Raw genomic sequence first — 19683 nt, forward strand, 5'->3', positions numbered from 1 at the left:
GTGGGCGCGGCCCCGCGCTGTCATGGCGGCGCCCGAGGAGGAGGCGGCGGCGGCGGAGAGCGGGGGCGGGGACGGCGGCGATGAGGAGGCGCTGAGGCGGCTCGAGGTGGGGGAGGGGCGGGACCCCTGGGGGGGGCGGGGCGGGACCCCCGGGGGGGGGTTCGGGGGTCTCTGGGGGGCGGGGACCCCTCTCAGGGGGGCTGGGGTGTCCTGAGGGGAGGGGGGGGGCTGGGACCCCTCTGGGGCCTTTTGGGGCCCTTTGGGGGAGTTTTGGGGCTTTTCGGCATTTTGGGGTTTTCTTAGAGCGGTGTCGGTGTGTTCTGCGGGGGTTCTTTGAGGCGGGAATTTGGGGTTGTTTGAGGGGGAAAGTTTGGGTGATTTTGGGAGGAGGTTTGGGTTATTTGAGGGGAAATTCGGGGCTGTTTGAGGGGTGGCATTAGGGATTATTTCTGGTGGGTTTCGGTTTATTTCCGGTGTGGATTTGGGTTGGTTTGGGATGGTTTGTGTGGGAGTTCGGTGGATTTGGGATGAATTTTGGTTTTTGCGGGGGAATTTGGGTTGATTTGGGGTTATTTGGGGTGGGAATTTGGGAATTTAAGTTATTTGGGGGGATTTTGGGTTATTTGGGGTGAATTTGAGTTGATTTGGGGTGAATTTGGGGTATTTGGAATGGGAATTTTGGGAGTTTGGGGTGATTTGAGCGGAATTTGGGTTGATTTCAAGGGAATTTGAGGTGATTTGGGGGGAATTTGGGGTATTTGGGGTTATTTGGGGCAGGAATTTTGGTCCTTTGGGGGAATTTGCGGTGACCTGTGGTCGGTGCCCGTCGCTCCCCCAGGCCATGGTGACAGAGCTCTATCGCTTCCGGGACACACTGACGGCTCGGGACCCGCCCGGTGACCCCGGCCGTGACCCCGGTGACCCCGGCCGTGACCCCAGCAGTGACCCCGGCAGTGACCCCGGCAGTGACCCCGGCAGTGACCCCTTGGTGGCCGAGATGGAGAAAACGCTGAAGATGATGGAGGAGATCCAGGGCAGGGAGGGGCTGGGGCGTGGCTGGGCGTGGTTGGGATGGCTCTGGGTGTGGCTGGGGTGGCAATGGGCGTGGTTGGGTGTGGCTGGGATGGCGCTGGATGTGGCCAGGATGTCTCTGAGCATGGCAGGGTGTGGCTGGGATGGGTCTGGGCGTGGCTGGGCGTGGCTGGGTTGACACTGGGCGTGGTCGGGCACAGCCCCTGTTGCCCCGCCCCCTGACACTGTCCCCGCCCCTCCCTGCAGTGTCCCCCGAGGGGCGTGGCCGGGCCCTGGTGCTGCGTGCGCGTGCGCTGGGTGTGGCCCCGGCGGTGGGCGGGGCGCGGGCGGAGCTGGCGCTGGGCCACGCCCTGAAGCTGGAGCCGGGGCTGGGCGCGGCCTGGCGGCAGCTCGGGGAGCAGCGATGGCGCCGGGGGGACCTGAGGGGCGCCCGCGACGCCTTCGGGGGGGCCCTGCAGCAGGTGGGGGCGGGGAGGGGTCACTGGGGGGTTGGCTCAGGGTGGCGCTGGGGGTGGGGTCACTGGGCAGTCAGGGTGGGGTTTGGGATCCTGGGGGTATTTTGGGAGGTCCTAGGGGTTTTGGGGGTCCCTGGGGGTGTTCTGGGAGGTTTTGGGGGTCCCTGGGGGTATTTTGGGAGGACCTGGGGGAATTTTTGGAGGTCCTTGTGCGTTTTGGGGGTCCCTGGGGGTATTTTGGGATGTCCTGGGGTGTTTGGGGGTCCCTGGGGATCCCTGGGGGTGTTTTGGGGGTCCCTGGGAGCCTCCCTTCCCCTCTTCTCCCTGCAGGGCGAGGACCCCGAGGCGCGGCGCCTGCTGTCCATGGCCCTGCGTGCCCAGGGGGCGGGGCCCGGCCCACGGGGGGAGGGGCCCGGAGCCGGGGGGGCGGAGCCGGGCCCGGGGGGCGGGGCCCTGCGCGAGAGCCTGGCCCAGGCGGAGGCGGCCGTGAGGTGCGACCCCAGCGACGGCCGCTCCTGGTGTGAGTGGGGGCGGGGCTCACCTGGGCTGGGGGAGGGGCTCACCTGGGGGAGGGGCCAGGGGAGAGATTTGGGGGGTGTCCTGTGGGTTTGGAGGGGGTTAAAGCCGGGTTTGGGAGGGGTTGGTGGGTCTCAGGTGTGTGTGGGACATCTCGGGTGTGTCCCAGGTGTGTCCCAGGTGTGTTTGAGGTATCCCAGGTGTGTCTCAGGTATGTTTGGATTGTCTCAGGTGTGTCTCAGGTGTGTCCAGGTGTGTCTAGGTGTGTCTAGGTGTGTCTCAGATATCTCAGGTGTGTCCCAGGTGTGTCCCAGGTGTGTCAGGCGTGTCTCAGGTGTGTCCAGGTGTGTCTCAGGTGTGTTTGAGGTATCCCAAATGTGTCCCAGGTGTGTCTCAGGTGTGTTTGAGATGTCTAAGGTGTGTCCAGGTGTGTCTCAGGTGTGCCGTGCCGTTGCAGACGTGCTGGGGAACGCCCACGTGTCGCTGTTCTTCGCGGGGGGGCAGAGCCCCGGCAGCGCCCGGCGCGCGCTCGCAGCCTACGCCCAGGCGGTGAGGGGGCGGGGCCAGCCGGGGGCGGGGTCAGCCGGGGGCGGGGCCAAACCCCATTGGTCAGCCCCTCGTGGGGAGGGCTCTTGGAGGTGTGGCCATGTGGGTGGGTAGGGCTGGGGGTGTGGCTGTGGAAGGTGTGGCTATGCTAATGAGCTGGGCTGGGGGCGTAGCCAAATACATGGGTGTGGCTAAGGGGCGTGGCCAATGCCATATAAAGACAAATGGTGCTATGAGGGGCGTGGCCAATGCCATATAAAGAACCAGGCGGAACCATTGGTTGTGAGCAGAGCCTTGGGCGTGTCCCTGACCCCGCTCCTCCCTCAGGAGCGCGTGGACCCCGCTGCCGCTGCTGACCCCGACCTGCACCTGAACCGAGCCACGGTGAGGGGGCGGGGCCGGGCAGGGGCGGGGCTGGGCAGAGGCGGGGCAGTCAGGGGGCGGGGCTCGGCCGGCCCCGCCCCCTCCGGCAGCCAGTGTGGGCGGTGTTTCAGCTGCTGCAGTTCCTGGAGCGGTTCCAGGCGGCGCTGGAGGGGCTGAGCCGCGCGGCCGAGCTGGCCCCGGGCTGGGACGAGCCCCGGCGGCGCCACGGGAACCTCCTGGAGTTCCTGAGCCGGCTCTGCGCGCTGCTGGCCAGCAGGGTGGGGGCGGGAGCCAAAACCGGGGGGACTGGGGGCAACTGGGGGGAACTGGGAGGGGCTGGGGGGGAATTGGGAGGGAACTGGAAGGGAACTGGGAGGGAACTGGGAGGGGCTGGAGGGAACTGGGAGGGGCTGGGGGGAATTGGGAGGGGCTGGGGGGAACTGGGAGGGGCTGGAGGGAACTGGGAGGTGCTGGGGGGAATTGGGAGGGGCTGGGGGGAACTGGGAGGGGCTGGGGGGGAATTGGGAGGGAACTGGAAGGGAACTGGAAGGGACTGGGAGGGGCTGGAGGGAACTGGGAGGGAACTGGGAGGGGTAGGAGGGAACTGGGAGGGGCTGGGGGGGAATTGGGAGGGGCTGGGGGGACTGGGAGGGCTGGGAGGGGCTGGGAGGGGCTGGTCTGAAGCAGGAGGGGCCAGCCCTGGGTGTGTCCCTCACTGACCCCGCCCCTTTCCCCTCCCCCAGGGGAAGCTGCGGGGGAAGCGGCGCCGGGGCCTGGCCGGGCCCGTGCCCCTCCCCCTCCTGGGCCCGCTGGGGGGGGCGGGGGGGCCGCGCCCCTCCCCCCTCGCCGCTCTGCGCCCGGGGCCCAACCCCCAACGCGTGGTGCTGGGGAGGGTCCTGTTCAGCCTGGCCCCGCCCGGGGGCGTGCCCTAGTGAGCACTGGGGACACTGGGGGAACTGGGAGGGTCTGGGGGGAACTGGGAGGGGGCTGGGAGCTCTGGGAGGGGATTGGGAGGGCATTGGGGAACACTGGGTGGACATTGGGGACAATGGGAGGGTCTGGGGGGAACTGGGAGGGACTGGGAACTCTGGGAGGGTCCTGGGGGACACTGGGGGGACACTGGGAGGACAGTGGGGGACACCGTTGGACCGTGTGAGGGGCGGGACCCCGCGCTGACCGGACTGGCCCCGCCCCCAGCGCGGTGGGGCTGCAGGACGGCGCCGGGGCCGTGGCCGCGGTCACCGTCTACAACGCGGCGCCCGCCTGGGGCCTGAGCGTGGGCGACGCGCTGGCGCTGCCGGAACCGGTCCTGACCCAGCACCAGCACCAGCACCAGGGACAGGTGAGTTGGGCCCTGAGCGCTCCGGGCCGGTTCTGACCGGATCGAGCTGGTTCTGGCCAGTTTGGGCTGGTTCTGACGGGATCAGGCCGGTTCCGACCGGTCCGTTCCGGTTCTGACCGGTCGGTTCCGGTTCTGCCCCAGACTTTCTCCTTCCTGGGGATCCGCGTCTCCTCCCCCCTGTCCCTCGTGGTCAACGGGAAGCGCCCGCCCGCCTCCGCCCTGGCCCCGCCCCGCCTGGCGCTGTCCAATCCCAGCGCGCTGCCGGGGGAGGCCACGCCCCCCGGAGCACGCTGACCACGCCCACCTTTGGGTTCGGGGGCGGGGTTTGTGTCAGAATTTGGGGAAATAAAGGAACATTTTGGGATCTCGGTGTGAGCTTTGCATTGGGGACCGTCATGTTGGGGGCGTGGCTTCCACCATGTTGGGTGTGGCATCGGGAGTTGCCATGTTGGGGGCGTGGCTGTGGCCACATTGGGTGTGGCATTGGGGGCCGCCATGTTGGGTGGGTGTGGCTGCTGTCATGTTGGGCGTGTCCAACCCCTCCCACCACAAATCCCTGCCCCTCCCCCCCAATGCCCCTCCAAAGAACCTTGGTGGGGGGAGGGGCGCAGGGGGCGTGTCCACGCCCCTCCCCCCCAGCCCCCATTTACAAACATCCGTCCTTTAATCGTCATCTCGAGGTATCAAAATTAACCGAGAGGGTGGGGGGAGGGGCGGGGGGAGGGGCGGTGTGAGGGGCTGTGGGGGGAGGGGGGGGGTGTGGGGAGCACGAAAAGGGGGCGGGGACCGAACTACGGAGGGCGGCGGGGGAGGGGCCACGACAGCACGAGCACGGCGGGGGGAGGGGCGGGGCGGGGGCGGGGCCGGCCGGGGGGGGAGGGGCTCAGGGCTCGTCCTCGCCGTTGGCGCTGTCCCGGTCGTCCTCCCCCTCCTCCGCCTCCTTCTCGTCCCCTTTCAGCGACTCCAGCTGGGAACGGGGGTGGGGAGGGGGGAGGGGCACGGGGTCAGGGCTGGGGGAGGGGCGGGGCTGCCCCTCCCCTCCCCCCCTCCTCCCCGAGCCCGCCCCTTCCCCTCCCCAAAGCCGGCTCAGTCCCGGCGGGCGCCGGCCGGGCTCGGGGGGGTCCCCACCTGCTCGTCCCCCCTCTCCTCGGCCTCGTCGTCGTCCAGCAGGTCGCCCTCCTCCGCCGAGTCCTCGTTGCCGCCCTCGGCCTTGGCCCCGCCCGCCTCGTCCTTCTTGGAGCCGCTGCCGCCCTGCTCCTCCTCGGCCTTCTCGCTCTTGGCCTCTGCCGGGCGGGGGGAAAGAGGGGATTCAGGGGTTAAAATCCCATGGTTGAGGGGAAAAACGGTGATTTAGGGCTTAAAACGTAACTTTGGGGGGAAAAACCAGATATTTAGGGGTTAAAATTGGACATTCAGGGGGAAAAAATGCTGATTTAGGGGTTAAATTCGGATTTTTGGGGTTGAAATAGGACATTTGGGGTGAAAAAGGGTGATTTAGGGGGAAAATTGGTGATTTAGGGGTTAAAACCAGACATTTAGGGGGAAATATCAAGGATTTAAGAGTTAAAATCAGACATTTGGGGGGAAAAGCAGGGATTTAGGGGTTGAAATTGGACATTCAGGAGTTAAAAGTGGACATTTAGGGTGAAAATCGGTGATTTGGGAGGGAAACCGGGCTGATCAGCCGGTGCTGGGAGGAGCCTGAGGGGCCCCGTGCAGAAGCCGCTGACAAAAACCGTTCCCACCCCCAAAAACCGCGTTTTCCGCCCCGAAAGCGGCGCCCGGGTCTCACTCTGCTCGCGCTCCAGCCGCTCCAGGCTCTCCAGCAGCGCGTCCACCTTGGCCTTGATCTGCCCCAGCTCCTTCTTGATGCTCTGCAGGTCGTCGCCTTTCACTGCGGAACCGCCCGGACACGCCCTCAGCGCCCGCCCGCCGCCATCTTGGGCTGGGGCTGGGGGCTGCCATGTTGGATTGGGGCATGGGGGCCGCCATATTGGATAACGCTTGGGGGCCGCCATATTGGATTGGAGGATGGAGGCTGCCATATTGGATTGGGACTTGGCGGCCACCATAGTGGATTAGGACTTGGCGGCCACCATATTGGAATGGGCCTTGGGGGCCGCCATATTGGTTACAACATGGGCCGCCATATTGGATTGGGACTTGGCGGCTGCCATATTGGATTGGGGTGTGGGGGCTGCCATATTGGATAAAGCTTGGGGGCCGCCATATTGGAAGGGGGCGTGGACAGCGCTGTCCCGTACGAGCCCCGGGTGCCGCCACGTTGGCCACCGGCAGCCGCCATTTTGTGCGGGCGTTCCCATCCCGCCCCGCCCTGTTTCCCGCCCGTTTCCCGGCGTTTCCCGTACGTTTTCCCGACTTGGAGGAGGAGCCGCGCTGTCCGGATTTGCTGTTGAAGCTCTTGCCGCGCCGGGAGGTGTTTCCGGAGACGCGCTGGCGCTTGGAGGGCACCACGGCGCGGGCGATGGGGGGCGGGGGCGGCACGCGGGCGGGGTAGCTGTACATCCTGCGGGGAGAGGCGGCGGCATGGGCGGGGCCCGCGGGGCGGGGCCGCGGCGGGGGCGGGGGCGCTGGCAGGGGGGCGGGGTCCCTAACCCGCTCTGCACTGGTTTATACTGGTACCGGTCATAGTAGTCCCGCTGGAAGTCGTAGTCCAGGTCGAACGACGACCTGGGGGCGGAGACGGGAAGTGAGATCCCAAAACCCCCCCCCAAACCCCCCCCAAAACCCCTTGGGATCCCCAAAAAAACCCCGGGGAACCCCTGGGACGCCCTGAAACCTCCCCAAATCCCCTGGACACAAACCCAGCCCTCCCAAAACCCCTCCCGAACCCCCCAGAAACTTCCGGAGCGCTCCCCAAATCCCAGCCGGGCCCTAAAAACACCGAATCTCCCCTCTGAGACCCTCAAGCCCCCCAAAAACCCCACCCCGTCCCTGGGACCCCCCAGGGACGGCTCCAGGACCCCCCAGGATACCAGGGAGGCTCCAGGACCCCCCAAAGGCTGCCAGGACCCCTGAGGACCCCCGGGACAGCTTTGGGACCCCCCAAAGGCTGCCAGGACCCCCCAGGACCCTCGGGACGGCTGCAGGACCCCCCAAAGGCCCCGGTTTCCCCCCAGGGTCCCCACCTGACGAGGGGGGACGGTGACGGGGGGGCGGGTACTGACCCGTACATCTCGGCCGCCGAGCGCTTCACCCCCGCCTTGCCCCGGTTCACCTTCGGCTCGGCCGCCAGGTTGATGTCTGCGGGTCAGAGCGCGCCCGTTGGGGCCGGTTTGGGGCCGGTTTGGAGAGGTTTGGGGCCGGTTTGGAGCGGTTTGGGGCCACTTTGGGGCTGTTTGGGGCACTTTGGGGTGATTTGGGGCCAGTTTGGGGAGTCCATCCCAGAAAGGTCTCACAATGGGGAGGCCGAACCCAAAAACGCCTCTAAATGAGCCCAAAATGACCCCAAAACTGACCCCAAATGACCACAGCTGGCCACAGAGTGACCACAGGTGGCCCCAGTGACCACAGCTGGCCACAGAGTGACCACAGATGGCCACAAGGTGCCTGACCCTGACTCCTGAATGAGCAGGAGCGAGCCCAGGTGTGGCCAGGTGAGGTCACCTGGACTGTGACCCCTCCTGGAGTGACCATGAACCCCCCAGAGTGACCCAGAGTGACCATGAACCCCCCCAGAGTGACCCAAAGTGACCATGAACCCCCCCAGAGTGACCATGAATCACCCCCAGTGACCCCAGGTGACCACAGGTGCCCAAAAGTGACCACAAGAGACCGCAGGTGACCACAAGTGTCTGTAGGTAACCAAAAGTGACCCCAAGTGACCACAGGTGACAAGTGATCCCAGGTGACCACAGGTGACCACAAGTGATCAAAAGTGACCACAGGTGACTGCAGGTGACCAAAAGTGACCCCAAGTGACTTCAGGTGACCAAAACTGACCACAGGTGACTAAGTGACCACAATTGATCCCAAGTGACCCCCAAGTGACAGTGGATGACCCCAAGCTGACCACGAGTTACCCCAAGTGACCAAAAGTGACCACAAGTGACCACAGGTAATTGCAGGTGACCCCAAGTGACCAAAAGTGACCAAAACTGACCACAGGTGATTGCAGGTGACCACAAGTGACCACAGGTGACCAAAACTGACCACAAGTGACCACAGGTAATTGCAGGTGACCCCAAGTGACCAAAACTGACCACAGGTGATTGCAGGTGACCACAAGTGACCGCAAGTGACCAAAACTGACCACAGGTGATTGCAGGTGACCAAAAGTGACCACAGGTGACCAAAAGTGACCCCAAGTGACTACAGGTGACCACAAGTGAGCAAAACTGACCACAGGTGACCCCAAGCGACCCCAACCCGGCCGCGGGGGAACCCGAGCGCGGCTCACCTAGCACCTGGCCGGCGATCATGCGGCCGTCCTCGCCGGCCACGGCGGCGCGCGCGTTGCGCTCGTTGACGTACTGCACGAAGGCGAAGCCCTTGTGCACCGAGCAGCCCACGATCTTGCCGTACTTGGCGAAGATGGCCTCCACGTCGCTCTTCTTCACCACCAGCGTGTTGAGGTTGCCGATGAACACCCGCGAGTTGAGCGAGCGCGGGTCCGTCTTGTTGGTCACGTTGCTGGCCATGGCGGGGGGTGGGCCTGGCGGGGGAGGGGCGGTCAGCGCGCCGGCCGCGGCCGGAGTGGGCGGGGGAGGAGCTGGGGGCCGCCGCGAGGTCTCGGGACCACCCGGAACGCGCTGGGGGTGAGCGAGAACGCCCAAAAACCGCCTGGAGACACCCCAAAAACACCCGGAACCTCCACAAACCTCCCAAAAACCGCCTGGGAACACCCAAAAACCACCTGGGAACACCCAAAAACCACCTGGAACCACCCAAAAACCACCTGGGAACACCCAAAAACCACCTGGAACCACCCCAAAAACACTGAGAACCTCCACAAACCACCCAAAAACCGCCTGGGAACACCCAAAACACACCTGAAAACACCCCAAAACCACCTGGGAACACCCAAAATTCACCTGGAACCGCCCCAAATCCACCTGGGACCACCCCAGAAGGTTCCAGAACCCCCTGGAACCCCCCTGGTTCGTTCTGGAACCTTCCCCAAGACCCTGATTAGCATCTAATTAGCATCAGCAGGACCTGTCGGCCAACCCCAGCACCCCCAACTCCTCCATTAACGCCCTTCATTAGCGGCTCCCTAACGAATGCTGCTGATTGGCCCCCGCCCTCGTTAATGACGGTCGTTAGCCGGCCCTCGTTAGCCCCAGCCGTTAACGAGGCCTCCAGCCTCCCCAAAACTGCTAATTATCCCCGTCTCACCAATCAGCCCTAATGATCGGTGACTAATCGCTCTGCCCGTTAATTAAGAGCGTTATTAGCGTTAAACACTCCCAAGGTGTGCAGGAGCTCTAATTAGCACTGACGACGCCACCGTGGCTGCTGCCTGGCCTCCATTATTGAATTAATTATGCTAATTAGCACTGGAAAAGCCGATTATTGATTGCAATGCCTAATTAACATTCCTAATTAGCCCCGAGTCCCTAACGACGGCTCTCGGCTCCTCTGTTAAGCCCCTCTATAGTCAGCCTGGGCCCCAATTAGCGCTAATTTGCATATTAATGAATGCTCCACCTCTTACCGTGGGGGGAGGGGCTCCGGTGGGGGGGGAGGGGCGTCCGTGGGTCGGCGGCGGCGATGGGGGAGGGGCGGGGTGGGGAGAGGGGGGTGTGGCCAAAACGTGTGTAGGGGGCAGGGCTTTAGGGGGGCGGGGCCAAACAGCCCAGAAAAATGAAAAATAAAAAATGGAAAAAAAAAAAAAAAAAAAAAAAAAAATCGGGAAAACAATTAAAAAAAAAATTAAAAAAATAAAAAATTAAAAAAAAAAAAAAAAAAGAATCCAAACCCCTCGAAACCCCTGAAAATGCGTCGGGGGGGAGGGGCGGGGGGAGGGGCCGGGCCCCGCCCCCACTCGCGGCTGGGGCCATTCCGGGGCCGTCGGGGGCAGATTCAGGGGCCGGGGGGGAGGGGCCGAGGGGGAAAACCCGGGCGGGGTGGGGGAGGGGAGCTGGGGGAGGGGCTTGGGGGCGGGGGGAGGGGCAAAACCCGCATTGCTTTTTTCCTTTTTCCGGGAATCGAGGGGGGAGAAAGGGGGGTTAAAAAAAACAAAAAAAAAGCAGGAAAACGTTGGAACTTACGGTCGCCGCCGGCTCAAAAAAATCGCGCTGTGAACAAAAAAGAGACAAAAAAAAGGCAAATTGGGGGGCGGGGGGGGGGCCAGCGGGGGGAGGGGCGGCCCCTCCCCCACCTCCCCCCCGCGCTCAGGCCCCTCCCCCAGCAGCGCCCCTCCCCCACCGCGACGAGCCCGCCCCCTTTCCCCATTGGTTGAAAAACCTCCAAAACTGGGCAGATTCGGCCCAAAACGGCGCCGGGGAGGGGCTGGGGGAGGGGAGGGGAGGGGGAGGCTGGGCGGGGGAGGGGCCGGCTCCGGGTGCGCCTCCTGGGCCCTGTGGAAGGAGAGAAGGTTGAGCGACCCCTCCCCCCCCGGCCCCTCCCCCCTCCCCCCCCCAACCCAAACCCGGGGGGTGACCCCCCCCCCCCCCTCACCCCAGCCTGGGGGAGGGGGGGCTGAAACGGGCAGCTCGGGGAAGGCGTTTTGGGGGTAAAAACGTGGATTTTGGGAGCTGGCAGAAGTTCGGACTCCCAGATTTGGGAAGGGGGAGTGGAGAATTTTGGGGGTCCAGCCCCAAAATCCGGGGCTTTGTGTACAAAAATGGGACTCCTAAAAGTTCTGCTGTGTCCTTTATGATAAAAAATATCTGGAGTTAACAGGGGAAATCTGGGGTGGCCTGAGCCAGAATTAAAAATTTTAAAAATTAAATTAAATTAAATTAATTAAATTAAATTTAGTTAAATATATAAAAGGGGGGCGGGATGGGATTCATAGGAATCTGACGGGGAATTACGGAATTGGGGATTTGGTCAGAAAATCGGGATGAAATCCCGTTTAGGCACCGGGAACGGGCTGGGGAGAGCAGCAGGGAGCTGAACTCGGGCTCAGCCCCAGACACGGGGAGTGGGGAGCAGGAAAAACTGATCTGAGACCCTCAAAACTGGGGGGGAAAAAAAGGACAGAACCCCAGGGCTTGGAGTCCAAAGTTTAATGGGAAAAGTCGGAACAAGCAAAATCTTCTGGAAAAGAGAAACGCGGGAATTTGGCTGCCAAAAACCGGGGGGGGGGAAGAGACCCCCCGAGCTGGGAATGAAACCCCTGATGAGTTTAATTAATTCAGCGCGGCTTGGCCACGCCCACAGCGAATTGGCCCCGCCCCCGACCTGCAGCCCCGCCCCCTGGTTTAACCCTGCCCCGAGGATTTATTTATCCTTAAACGCGCTCATTAGCTCGTTAATGATTAGCCCCGCCCCCTGGGGGTAATTATGCACAAAAAGGGCTTTCTTAGACCTCCAGCGATGTTAATGAGGCCGAGCCCCCCACGGGTTAATTAACCCGAGGAGTTAAACAGGGATAGGCCACGCCCCCAAGCGGGGTCAACCCCGCCCCCGCAGGGGTTAATCAGGGCCGGAGTGATTTAATTAACCCGTTAATGAGCGAAGCACGCCCCTCGACGCAAGCCACGCCCCCCCGCGAGGCTAACCCCGCCCCCTGGGGGGTTAAGTGGGTCCTTGAAGGGGCTCATTAGGACCCCCCGTGGGGGTAATTAAAGCCCCCTAGGCTTAATGAGCCTTTAAAGGCATTTAGCCCCGCCCACGAGGGCTTTGGCCCCACCCCTCCCCGCAAGCCCTGAGGGGGCGGCCCCCCCACCCCCCTTTTCCCGCCTCGCTCCCTCACGCGCCGCCGCCATCTCCGCCCCCCCCACTCCGCCATCGCCAGAACCGCGCTCCGCCAAACCCCCCCCCGGTTCGGGACCGCCGGAGCCCGGCCGGGGCCCCCCCGGGCCTCCCCCGCTGCCCCCTCACCGCTCCGGGCACCGCTGCGCTCCCGCCGCCGCCGCCGCCGCTTCCTCCGGGGGCTGAGCACAAAATGGCGCCCGCGCCGCCCTCAGCGCCGCGAGCAGCGCCGGGCCCGCCCTCAGGGCCCGGCGCTGGCCTCTGATTGGCTGTCGAGGAAGTCAATCCAGCTCTGAACCAATGGGCGCGCGGAGGGCGCTGCTGCGCGGGAGGGGGAGGAGCGGTCGCCGGTGGTTCGGAGAGCGTGTCAATCACGCCTCGCCCGGCGCTGATTGGCTGCTCTTGCTGCCAATTCCGCGGTCCCACCAATCACAAGCGAACGCCTGATGGACCGCCCGCCCCGAGACGCGCGGCGAGCTCTGCGCATGCGCCAACGCCCGCTATTGGCTCAAAGGAAAAAGCGGGGCGGGCAGCTCAGTGAGAGCTCTGATTGGACGACATGCGGTGAGGGCGCCCCGCGATTGGAGGGCAGCGCTGTCAATCTTGGAGAGGGGGCGGGGCCGTCCCGGCGCCCAGTTCGCGCTGGTTTTGGGGCCTTTTAAACGGGTCTGGGCCCATTTAAACTGGTCTGGGCCCTTTTAAACTGGTCTAAGGCCATTTAAACTGGTCTGGGCCCATTTAAACTGGTCTGGGCCAATTTAAACTGGTCTGGGGCAATTTAAACTACTCTGGGCCCAGTTCAAACCAGTTTCATCTGCCTCACACTGGTTCCCACACTTTAAACTGGTTCGTCCCTTCCCCAGAGTGGTTTCACCCCACTGGACACCATTTTAAACTGGTTTTACCCCAATTCCAACCAATTTCCTCTCATTTTTCCAGATTTCCTAATTTTACCTGATTTTTCGTATTTTTTCCCCAACTTCCCCCCATTTTTACCGATTTCCCTGTTTTCCCCGATTTTCCATCATTTTTTCCCAATTTCCCCCAATTTTTCCCAATTTCTCTCTATTTTTCCCAATTTCCCCCAATTTTTTCCCAATTTCTCTCTAATTTTCCCAATTTCCCCCTGTTTTTCCCAATTCCTCCCCAATTTCCCCCATTTTTCCCCCATTTCCCCCAATTTTCCCCCATTTCCCCCCATTTTTGCCCAATTTCCCCCCGTTTCTCCCCGATTTTCCCGTCCCGGGGCGCAGGAATTCCCGTTTTGGTTAGAAAACCTTAAAAAAACGAGATCTTTATTGAACTTTTGGAAAAGAGCCGCGGGCGGGGGAGGGGCGGGTGGGGGAGGGGAGGTCCCGAACCCGAGTGGGGGGAGGGGACCCCAAAAGAAAGGGCGGGAACAAAAAACCAAACCCCAAAACGGGGGAAATCCCCCCAAAAAGCGGGGGATCCCCCCCATAAATACAGAAATTTAAAAAAAAAAGGGAATTTTGGGGGGATGTGGGGGGATTTTGGGGCGGAAACGCCGGAATTGGAACCCAAAAACTCCAAACCCGGAGGGGGGAGGGGAAAAATCCCCCAAAATTCTGGGGGGAAACCCCAAAATCCCGGGAAATTCCTGGAAAATCCACGGGAAACGCCCCAAAACTGGCGGGAATTGTCCCAAATCCCGCGGGAATAGCCACAAATCTCGCGGGAATTGTCCCAAATCTCGCAGGAACACGAGCCCAACACGGGTGGGAATTTCTCCAAATCCCGCGGGAATTGCCCCAGATCTCGCGGGAATTTCCCCAAATCTCGCGGGAATCTCCCCAAACTTCCGGTGGGGGGGGGGAGGAGCAGCCCGGGTGCTTCCGGGGGTGGGGGAGGGGACCAAAAACCCACCAAAAATTTGGGGGGGAAAAAAAACCCCAAAAAACCAAAAATAACAAAACAAAAAAAAACCCAACCGGAAATTCCCGCCCCTCCCCCCCCCCCAAAATCCGGGAAAACCCCGGAAACTTCCGGGAAAAGGGGAAATGGAGGAAAACCCGGGAATTCCCGAAGCGGGGGGAGGGGCGAGGGGCGGAGCTCCCGGAATTCGGGGAAGTTTTTTTTTTTCCCCTCCCCCTCCCCTCCCCTCCCCCCCCACTTTGGAATTTTTTTGGGGGGAAAACAAACAAACAAAAAAAAGGCGGGAAAGGAAGGGGGGTGGGGGAGGGGCGAAGGGTGGGGGAGGGGCGGCCCCGCTACTTCCTCTTCTTCTTCTGGGGGGGGTGGCGGCCCCGCCCCGGGAGCCCCTTCCGCTTCCGGCCCCGCCCCCGCTCCTCCTCCTCCTCATACTGGCTCTCGCGGTCGGCTGTGGAAACGAATCCCGGAAATCAAAAATCCCGGAAAAGATCCCGGAAATCAAAAATCCCGGGAATCAAAAATCCCGGAAAAAATCCCGGAAATCAAAAATCCCGGGAATCAAAAATCCCGGAAATCAAAAACCCCAGGAATCAAAAATCCTGGGAATCAAAAATCCCGGAAATCAAAAATCCCGGAAATCAAAAACCCCGGGAATCAAAAATCCCGGAAATCAAAAATCCCGGAAATCAAAAACCCCGGGAATCAAAAACCCCGGAAATCAAAAATCCCGGGAATCAAAAATCCCGGAAATCAAAAATCCCGGAAAAATCCTGGAAAAGATCCCGGAAATAATCCCAGAAAAAATCCTGGAAATCAAAAATCCCGGAAAAGATCCCAGAAATTATCCAGGAAATAGTACCGGAAATCCCGGAAATGGAAGGGGAAAATAATCCCAGAATTCCGGGGGGAAATCCCGGAAATTGGGATGGGAAATAACCCCAGAAATCCCGGAAATTGGGATGGGAAATAACCCCAGAAATCCCGGAAATTGGGATGGGAAATAATCCCGGAATTCCGCGCTGGGGTTTGGGGAAAATTTGGGAACTCTGGGGAAAAAATCTGGGAATCCCGGGGGTTTTTGGGGCGATTTCAGGGAGTTTTGGGATTTTTAGGGAATCCCAGGGATTTTTGGGATGATTTCCAGGGATTTCGGGGTTTTTGGGATGATTTTTGGGGTTTTTAGGGAATGCTGGGGGTTTTTGGGGTGATTTCCGGGGTTTTTGGGGCCGAACCTTTGCGCGCCTCCTCCTCCAGCTCGTCCCAGTCCTTCCCGCTCTCCTCCTCGCTGCCCAGGGAGTCCTTGGAGTACTCTGGGAACGGGAAAAATGAGGCAAAAACAGGGAGAAACGGGAAAAAATGGGAAAAAAATGGGAAAAACGGGAACAGGGAAATCGGGGCAAAAACGGGGGAAAATGGGGAAAGAAAGGGAAAAATGGGAATGGGGAAATTGGGGAAAAAAAGGGGGAAAATGGGAAAAGACTGTCCCCAGGTGTGGCCCATATCCCCCCAGGTGTGTCCCAGGTGTCCCCCAGGTGTCCCCAGGTGTGTCCCCAGTTCCCCCCAGGTGTCCCCAGGTGTGTCCCAGTTCCCCCCAGGTGTCCCCAGGTGTGTCCCCAGTTCCCCCCAGGTGTCCCAGGTGTGTCCCAGTTCCCCCCAGGTGTCCCCAGGTGTCCCAGGTGTGTCCCATATCCCCCCAGGTGTGTCCCAGGTGTCCCCAGGTGTTCCCAGGTGTCCCCCAGGTGTCCCCAAGTGTTCCCAGGTGTGTCCCAGGTGTCCTCAGGTGTGTTCCCAGGTACCCTCAGATGTCCCCAGGTGTGTCCCCAGTTCCCCCCAGGTGTCCCCAGGTGTCCCAGGTGTGTCCCAGATCCCCCCAGGTGTCCCCAGGTGTCCCAGATCCCCCCAGGTGTCCCCAGGTGTGTCCCCAGATCCCCCCAGGTGTCCCAGGTGTGTCCCCAGATCCCCCCAGGTGTCCCCAGGTGTGTCCCCAGATCCCCCCAGGTGTCCCCAGGTGCGCTCACCTGACTCCTCGGCCTCGGAGGAATAATCCTCGTCGCTGTCCTCCTCCTCCTCCTCGTCCTCCTCCGAGGGGTTGAAGGTCTCGTCCTCCAGCTCCGACTCCGACTCCCCCGGCTCCGCCTCCGAGCCCTGCGGGGGGGGGCACCAGGTGAGGGGGGCGGGGCCGGACACACCTGGTGGGGGGGCTGGGCGTGGCCCCAGGTGTCCCCCAGACCTTCCCAGGTGTCCCCAGGTGTGTCCCAGAAGCCCCCAGGTGTGTCCCAGGTGTCCCCAGGTGTGTCCCAGGTATGCCCCAGAAGCCCCCTGGTGTGTCCCGGCGTGCCCAGGTGTCCCAGGTGTGTCCCCAGGTGTCCCAGGTGTGTACCAGGTACCCCCATGTGTCCCCAGGTGTGTCCCCAGGCATCCCAGGTGTGTCCAGGTGTCCCAGGTGTATCCCAGGTGTCCCCAGCTGTCCCATGTGTCCCCCCAGGTGTGTCCCCAGGTGTGTTCAGCTGTCCCCATGTGTCCCCCCATGTGTCCCCAGCTGTCCCATGTGTCCCAGGTGTGTCCCCAGGTGTCCCCAGGTGTCCCCAGGTGTCCCCAGGTGTGTTCCAGGTGTCCCCAGGTGTGTTCCAGGCACGCTCTAGGTGTGTACTAGACCGGGTTCTAGACCGGGTTCCAGAACGTTCTAGACTGGGTTCTAGGTACGTTCTAGACTGTTCTAGATCAGGTTCTAGGTACGTTCTAGATTGTTCTAGATCAGGTTCTAGACCGTTCTAGATCGGGTTCTAGACTGTTCTAGATCGGGTTCTAGATCGGGTTCTAGACTGGGTTCTAGACTGGGTTCTAGATCCGGTTCTAGGTCAGGTTCCAGACTGGGTTCCAGGTGCCCCCAGCTGTCCCCAGGTGCCCCCCAGGAGCCCCCAGGTGTCCCCAAATGTCCCCAGGTGTGTCCCAGGTGTGTCCCCAGGTGTGTCCCAGGTGTGTTCCAGGTGTCCCCAGGTGTGTCCCAGGTACCCCCAGGTGTCCCCAGGTGTGTCCAGGTGTCCCAGGTGTATCCCAGGTGTATTCAGCTGTCCCATGTGTCCCCCCAGGTGTATCCCAGGTGTCCCCAGCTGTCCCATGTGTCTCCCCAGGTGTGTCCCCAGGTGTCCCCAGCTGTCCCAGGTGTATCCCAGGTGTGTCCCCAGGTGTCCCCAGCTGTCCCAGGTGTATCCCAGGTGTGTCCCCAGGTGTGTCCGCACCTCCCCCTCGGGCTCCAGGAAGCTCCACCCCCCCTGCTCGAAGAAGCCCTCGGGGTCGTCCACGATGGTTTTCATGATCTTGGTCCAGTTGAGGGACTGCACGCCCTCGGTGTACTTGAGGTCACAGGAGCTGCAGGTGAGACAGGTGAGACAGGTGAGACAGGTGTGACAGGTGTGAGAGTTACAGGTGTGTGACGGGTGAGATGCAGGTGTGACAGGTGTGACAGGTGTGAGACAGGTGTGTGACACAGGTGTGACAGGTGTGTGACAGGTGAGGGACTGCACGCCCTCGGTGTACTTGAGGTCACAGGAGCTGCAGGTGAGACAGGTGAGTTACAGGTGTGACAGGTGTGACAGGTGAGTTACAGGTGAGACAGGTGAGACAGGTGTGACAGGTGAGTTACAGGTGAGACAGGTGAGACAGGTGAGACAGGTGAGTTACAGGTGAGACAGGTGAGACAGGTGAGACAGGTGAGTTACAGGTGTGACAGGTGAGTTACAGGTGAGACAGGTGAGACAGGTGAGTGACAGGTGAGACAGGTGAGTGACAGGTGAGACAGGTGAGACAGGTGAGTTACAGGTGTGACAGGTGAGTGACAGGTGAGACAGGTGAGTTACAGGTGTGACAGATGAGTGACAGGTGTGACAGGTGAGTGACAGGTGAGACAGGTGAGACAGGTGAGTTACAGGTGTGACAGGTGAGTGACAGGTGAGACAGGTGTGTGACACAAGTGAGACACATGAGACAGGTGTGACAGGTGAGTTACAGGTGAGTTACAGGTGTGACAGGTGAGTGACAGGTGTGACAGGTGAGTGACAGGTGTGACAGGTGAGTGACAGGCGAGACAGGTGTGACAGGTGAGTGACAGGTGAGACAGGTGTGACAGGTGAGTTACAGGTGTGACAGGTGAGTGACAGGTGAGACAGGTGTGTGACACAAGTGAGACACATGAGACAGGTGTGACAGGTGAGTTACAGGTGAGACACAGGTGAGACAGGTGGGAAACATGGGACAGGTGAGAGACAGGTGAGTGACAGGTGAGGGACAAGTGTCACAGGTGAGACAGGTGAGTGACAGGTGAGATACAGGTGAGACACAGGTGAGACACAGGTGAGACAATAAAAAAATTCCAGGGGAAAATTCCGAAAGAAATCCAGAAAAAGGTGAAATAAAAACCTTAAAAAAACCAAAATTAACGTAAAAAAACCCTGACCCAAACCCCGCAAAAATTCACAGAAATTCCTCAAAAAATCAAAAAATAAAAAAATGAAACAAAAAAAAACCTTTAAAAATAAAAATCATTAAAAATAAAATAAAAAAATTAACAAAAAAAATTCCCCAAACTCAAAAACCTTATAAAATAATAAAAAACCTAAAAATTCAACTAAAAAAAAAAAATCTAAAGGAAGAAAAAAAAAATTGGAAAGATATTGAAAAAATTGGGAAAAAAAAATATAAAAAAAAGTATTAAAAAATATAAAAAAATTGGAAAAAAAAGAAAAAATGGAAAAAATATGGAAAAAATTATTAAGAAATGGAAAAAATGGGAAAAATGTTAAAAAAGGAAAGAAACGGAAAAAATATTAAAAATATGGAAAAAAAATAAAAAAGGAAAAATATTGAAAAAATTTTTAAAAGGAAAAAGAAAGGAAAAAAATATTAAAAAAATGTGAAAAAAGGAAAAAATACAAAATAATGGAAGAAAAATGGAAAAAAATGGAAAAAAATGGAAAAAAAAGGGAAAAAAATGGGAAAAATGGAAAAAATATAAAGAAACGGAAAAAAATGGAAAAAAGTTGGAAAAAAATGGAAAAAAATTATTAAAAAGTGGGAAAAAACCAAAAAAAATATAAAACAATGGAAAAAAAAACGGAAAAAAAGGAAAAAATTACAAAAAAATGGAAAAAAAATGGGAAAAAAAAAAGGAAAAAACTGAAAAAAAACCCGGAAAAAAATTCCCCAAAATTGCCCCAAAAATGGCGCCCCTCCCCCAGCCCGGATTGCCGAGGAGCTCCCGGAGGATTCCCGGGGAATCGCCGTCCCCTCACTTGAGCCACTCCTTGATGGGGTCGAGCGAGGCCACGGGGATGGCGTTGATCATCGTCACCTTGCGCGCGTAGTCCTTGTACACGATCACCAGATCGAAGTTCTTCAGGTGGAACTGCACCCGCTCGAAGTGGATCAGCTCCACCTCGTCCAGCGTCACCACGAACGGCGGCTGAAACACACCTGGGGTTACCTGGGAACACCTGAGTTACACCTGGATACACCTGAGTTACACCTGGGTACACCTGAGTTACACCTGGGTACACCTGGATACACCTGAGTTACCCCTGGATACACCTGGGTACACCTGGATACACCTGGACACAGCTGAGTTACACCTGAGTTACCCCTGGATACACCTGAGTTACA

General features: G+C 59.7%; 3 protein-coding genes across 7 annotated transcripts in view; 1 reads left to right on the top strand and 2 right to left on the bottom strand.

Annotated features, from left to right (window-relative positions):
- On the top strand, positions 1 to 4618 carry TTC5 (tetratricopeptide repeat domain 5). Its single transcript, XM_086870640.1, has 10 exons — positions 1 to 106; positions 839 to 1034; positions 1279 to 1493; positions 1818 to 2007; positions 2461 to 2552; positions 2877 to 2933; positions 3044 to 3190; positions 3656 to 3843; positions 4110 to 4254; positions 4396 to 4618. Exons 1-10 carry the CDS (start codon positions 23 to 25, stop codon positions 4546 to 4548), a joined length of 1467 nt encoding a protein of 488 aa, XP_086726766.1. The 5' UTR covers positions 1 to 22; the 3' UTR covers positions 4549 to 4618.
- A 281-nt stretch (positions 4619 to 4899) lies between these two features.
- On the bottom strand, positions 4900 to 12342 carry HNRNPC (heterogeneous nuclear ribonucleoprotein C). Of its 5 annotated transcripts, none has more exons than XM_086870643.1 (9): positions 12268 to 12342; positions 10488 to 10514; positions 8675 to 8929; positions 7404 to 7518; positions 6871 to 6945; positions 6624 to 6781; positions 6047 to 6148; positions 5383 to 5537; positions 4900 to 5221 (listed from the first exon to the last, which is right to left on the bottom strand). In XM_086870643.1, exons 3-9 carry the CDS (start codon positions 8913 to 8915, stop codon positions 5138 to 5140), a joined length of 930 nt encoding a protein of 309 aa, XP_086726769.1. In that variant the 5' UTR covers positions 8916 to 8929; positions 10488 to 10514; positions 12268 to 12342; the 3' UTR covers positions 4900 to 5137. The 5 variants fall into 5 exon arrangements, with proteins under 5 accessions (XP_086726769.1, XP_086726773.1, XP_086726772.1 ...); XM_086870647.1 differs by having other exon boundaries at positions 6898 to 6945; positions 7443 to 7518; positions 12268 to 12341; XM_086870646.1 differs by having other exon boundaries at positions 7443 to 7518; positions 12268 to 12341.
- Positions 12343 to 13416: 1074 nt separating this feature from the next.
- The window catches only part of LOC111944464 (FACT complex subunit SPT16), a 32155-nt gene continuing 25888 nt past the window's right edge, over positions 13417 to 19683 (bottom strand). Inside the window, exons 22-26 of the mRNA XM_086870656.1 lie at positions 19317 to 19486; positions 17268 to 17397; positions 16047 to 16173; positions 15261 to 15338; positions 13417 to 14476 (exon numbers count right to left, since the gene is read on the bottom strand). Of these exons, the coding sequence (XP_086726782.1) occupies positions 14367 to 14476; positions 15261 to 15338; positions 16047 to 16173; positions 17268 to 17397; positions 19317 to 19486 (615 nt within the window). The 3' untranslated portion in view covers positions 13417 to 14366. The remainder of the gene's footprint in view (positions 14477 to 15260; positions 15339 to 16046; positions 16174 to 17267; positions 17398 to 19316; positions 19487 to 19683) is intronic.

The sequence above is a fragment of the Cyanistes caeruleus genome, chromosome 33 (genome assembly GCF_971803275.1).
Source record: "Cyanistes caeruleus chromosome 33, bCyaCae1.hap1.1, whole genome shotgun sequence".
NCBI lineage: Eukaryota > Metazoa > Chordata > Aves > Passeriformes > Paridae > Cyanistes > Cyanistes caeruleus.

What these genes read in the sequence shown, in the direction of transcription:
- TTC5 (XM_086870640.1), top strand. Translation starts at nt 23, where the DNA reads ATGGCGGCGCCCGAGGAGGAGGCGGCGGCGGCGGAGAGCGGGGGCGGG. An exon ending in TCGCAGCCTACGCCCAGGCG is followed by an intron (nt 2,553 to 2,876) that starts GTGAGGGGGCGG and finishes CTCCTCCCTCAG; the next exon opens with GAGCGCGTGGACCCCGCTGC. An exon ending in GCGCGCTGCTGGCCAGCAGG is followed by an intron (nt 3,191 to 3,655) that starts GTGGGGGCGGGA and finishes CCCCTCCCCCAG; the next exon opens with GGGAAGCTGCGGGGGAAGCG.
- HNRNPC (XM_086870643.1), bottom strand. Translation starts at nt 8,915, where the DNA reads ATGGCCAGCAACGTGACCAACAAGACGGACCCGCGCTCGCTCAACTCG. An exon ending in TATAAACCAGTGCAGAGCGG is followed by an intron (nt 6,782 to 6,870) that starts GTTAGGGACCCC and finishes CTCTCCCCGCAG; the next exon opens with GATGTACAGCTACCCCGCCC. An exon ending in AGGAGAGGGGGGACGAGCAG is followed by an intron (nt 5,222 to 5,382) that starts GTGGGGACCCCC and finishes CCCCGTTCCCAG; the next exon opens with CTGGAGTCGCTGAAAGGGGA.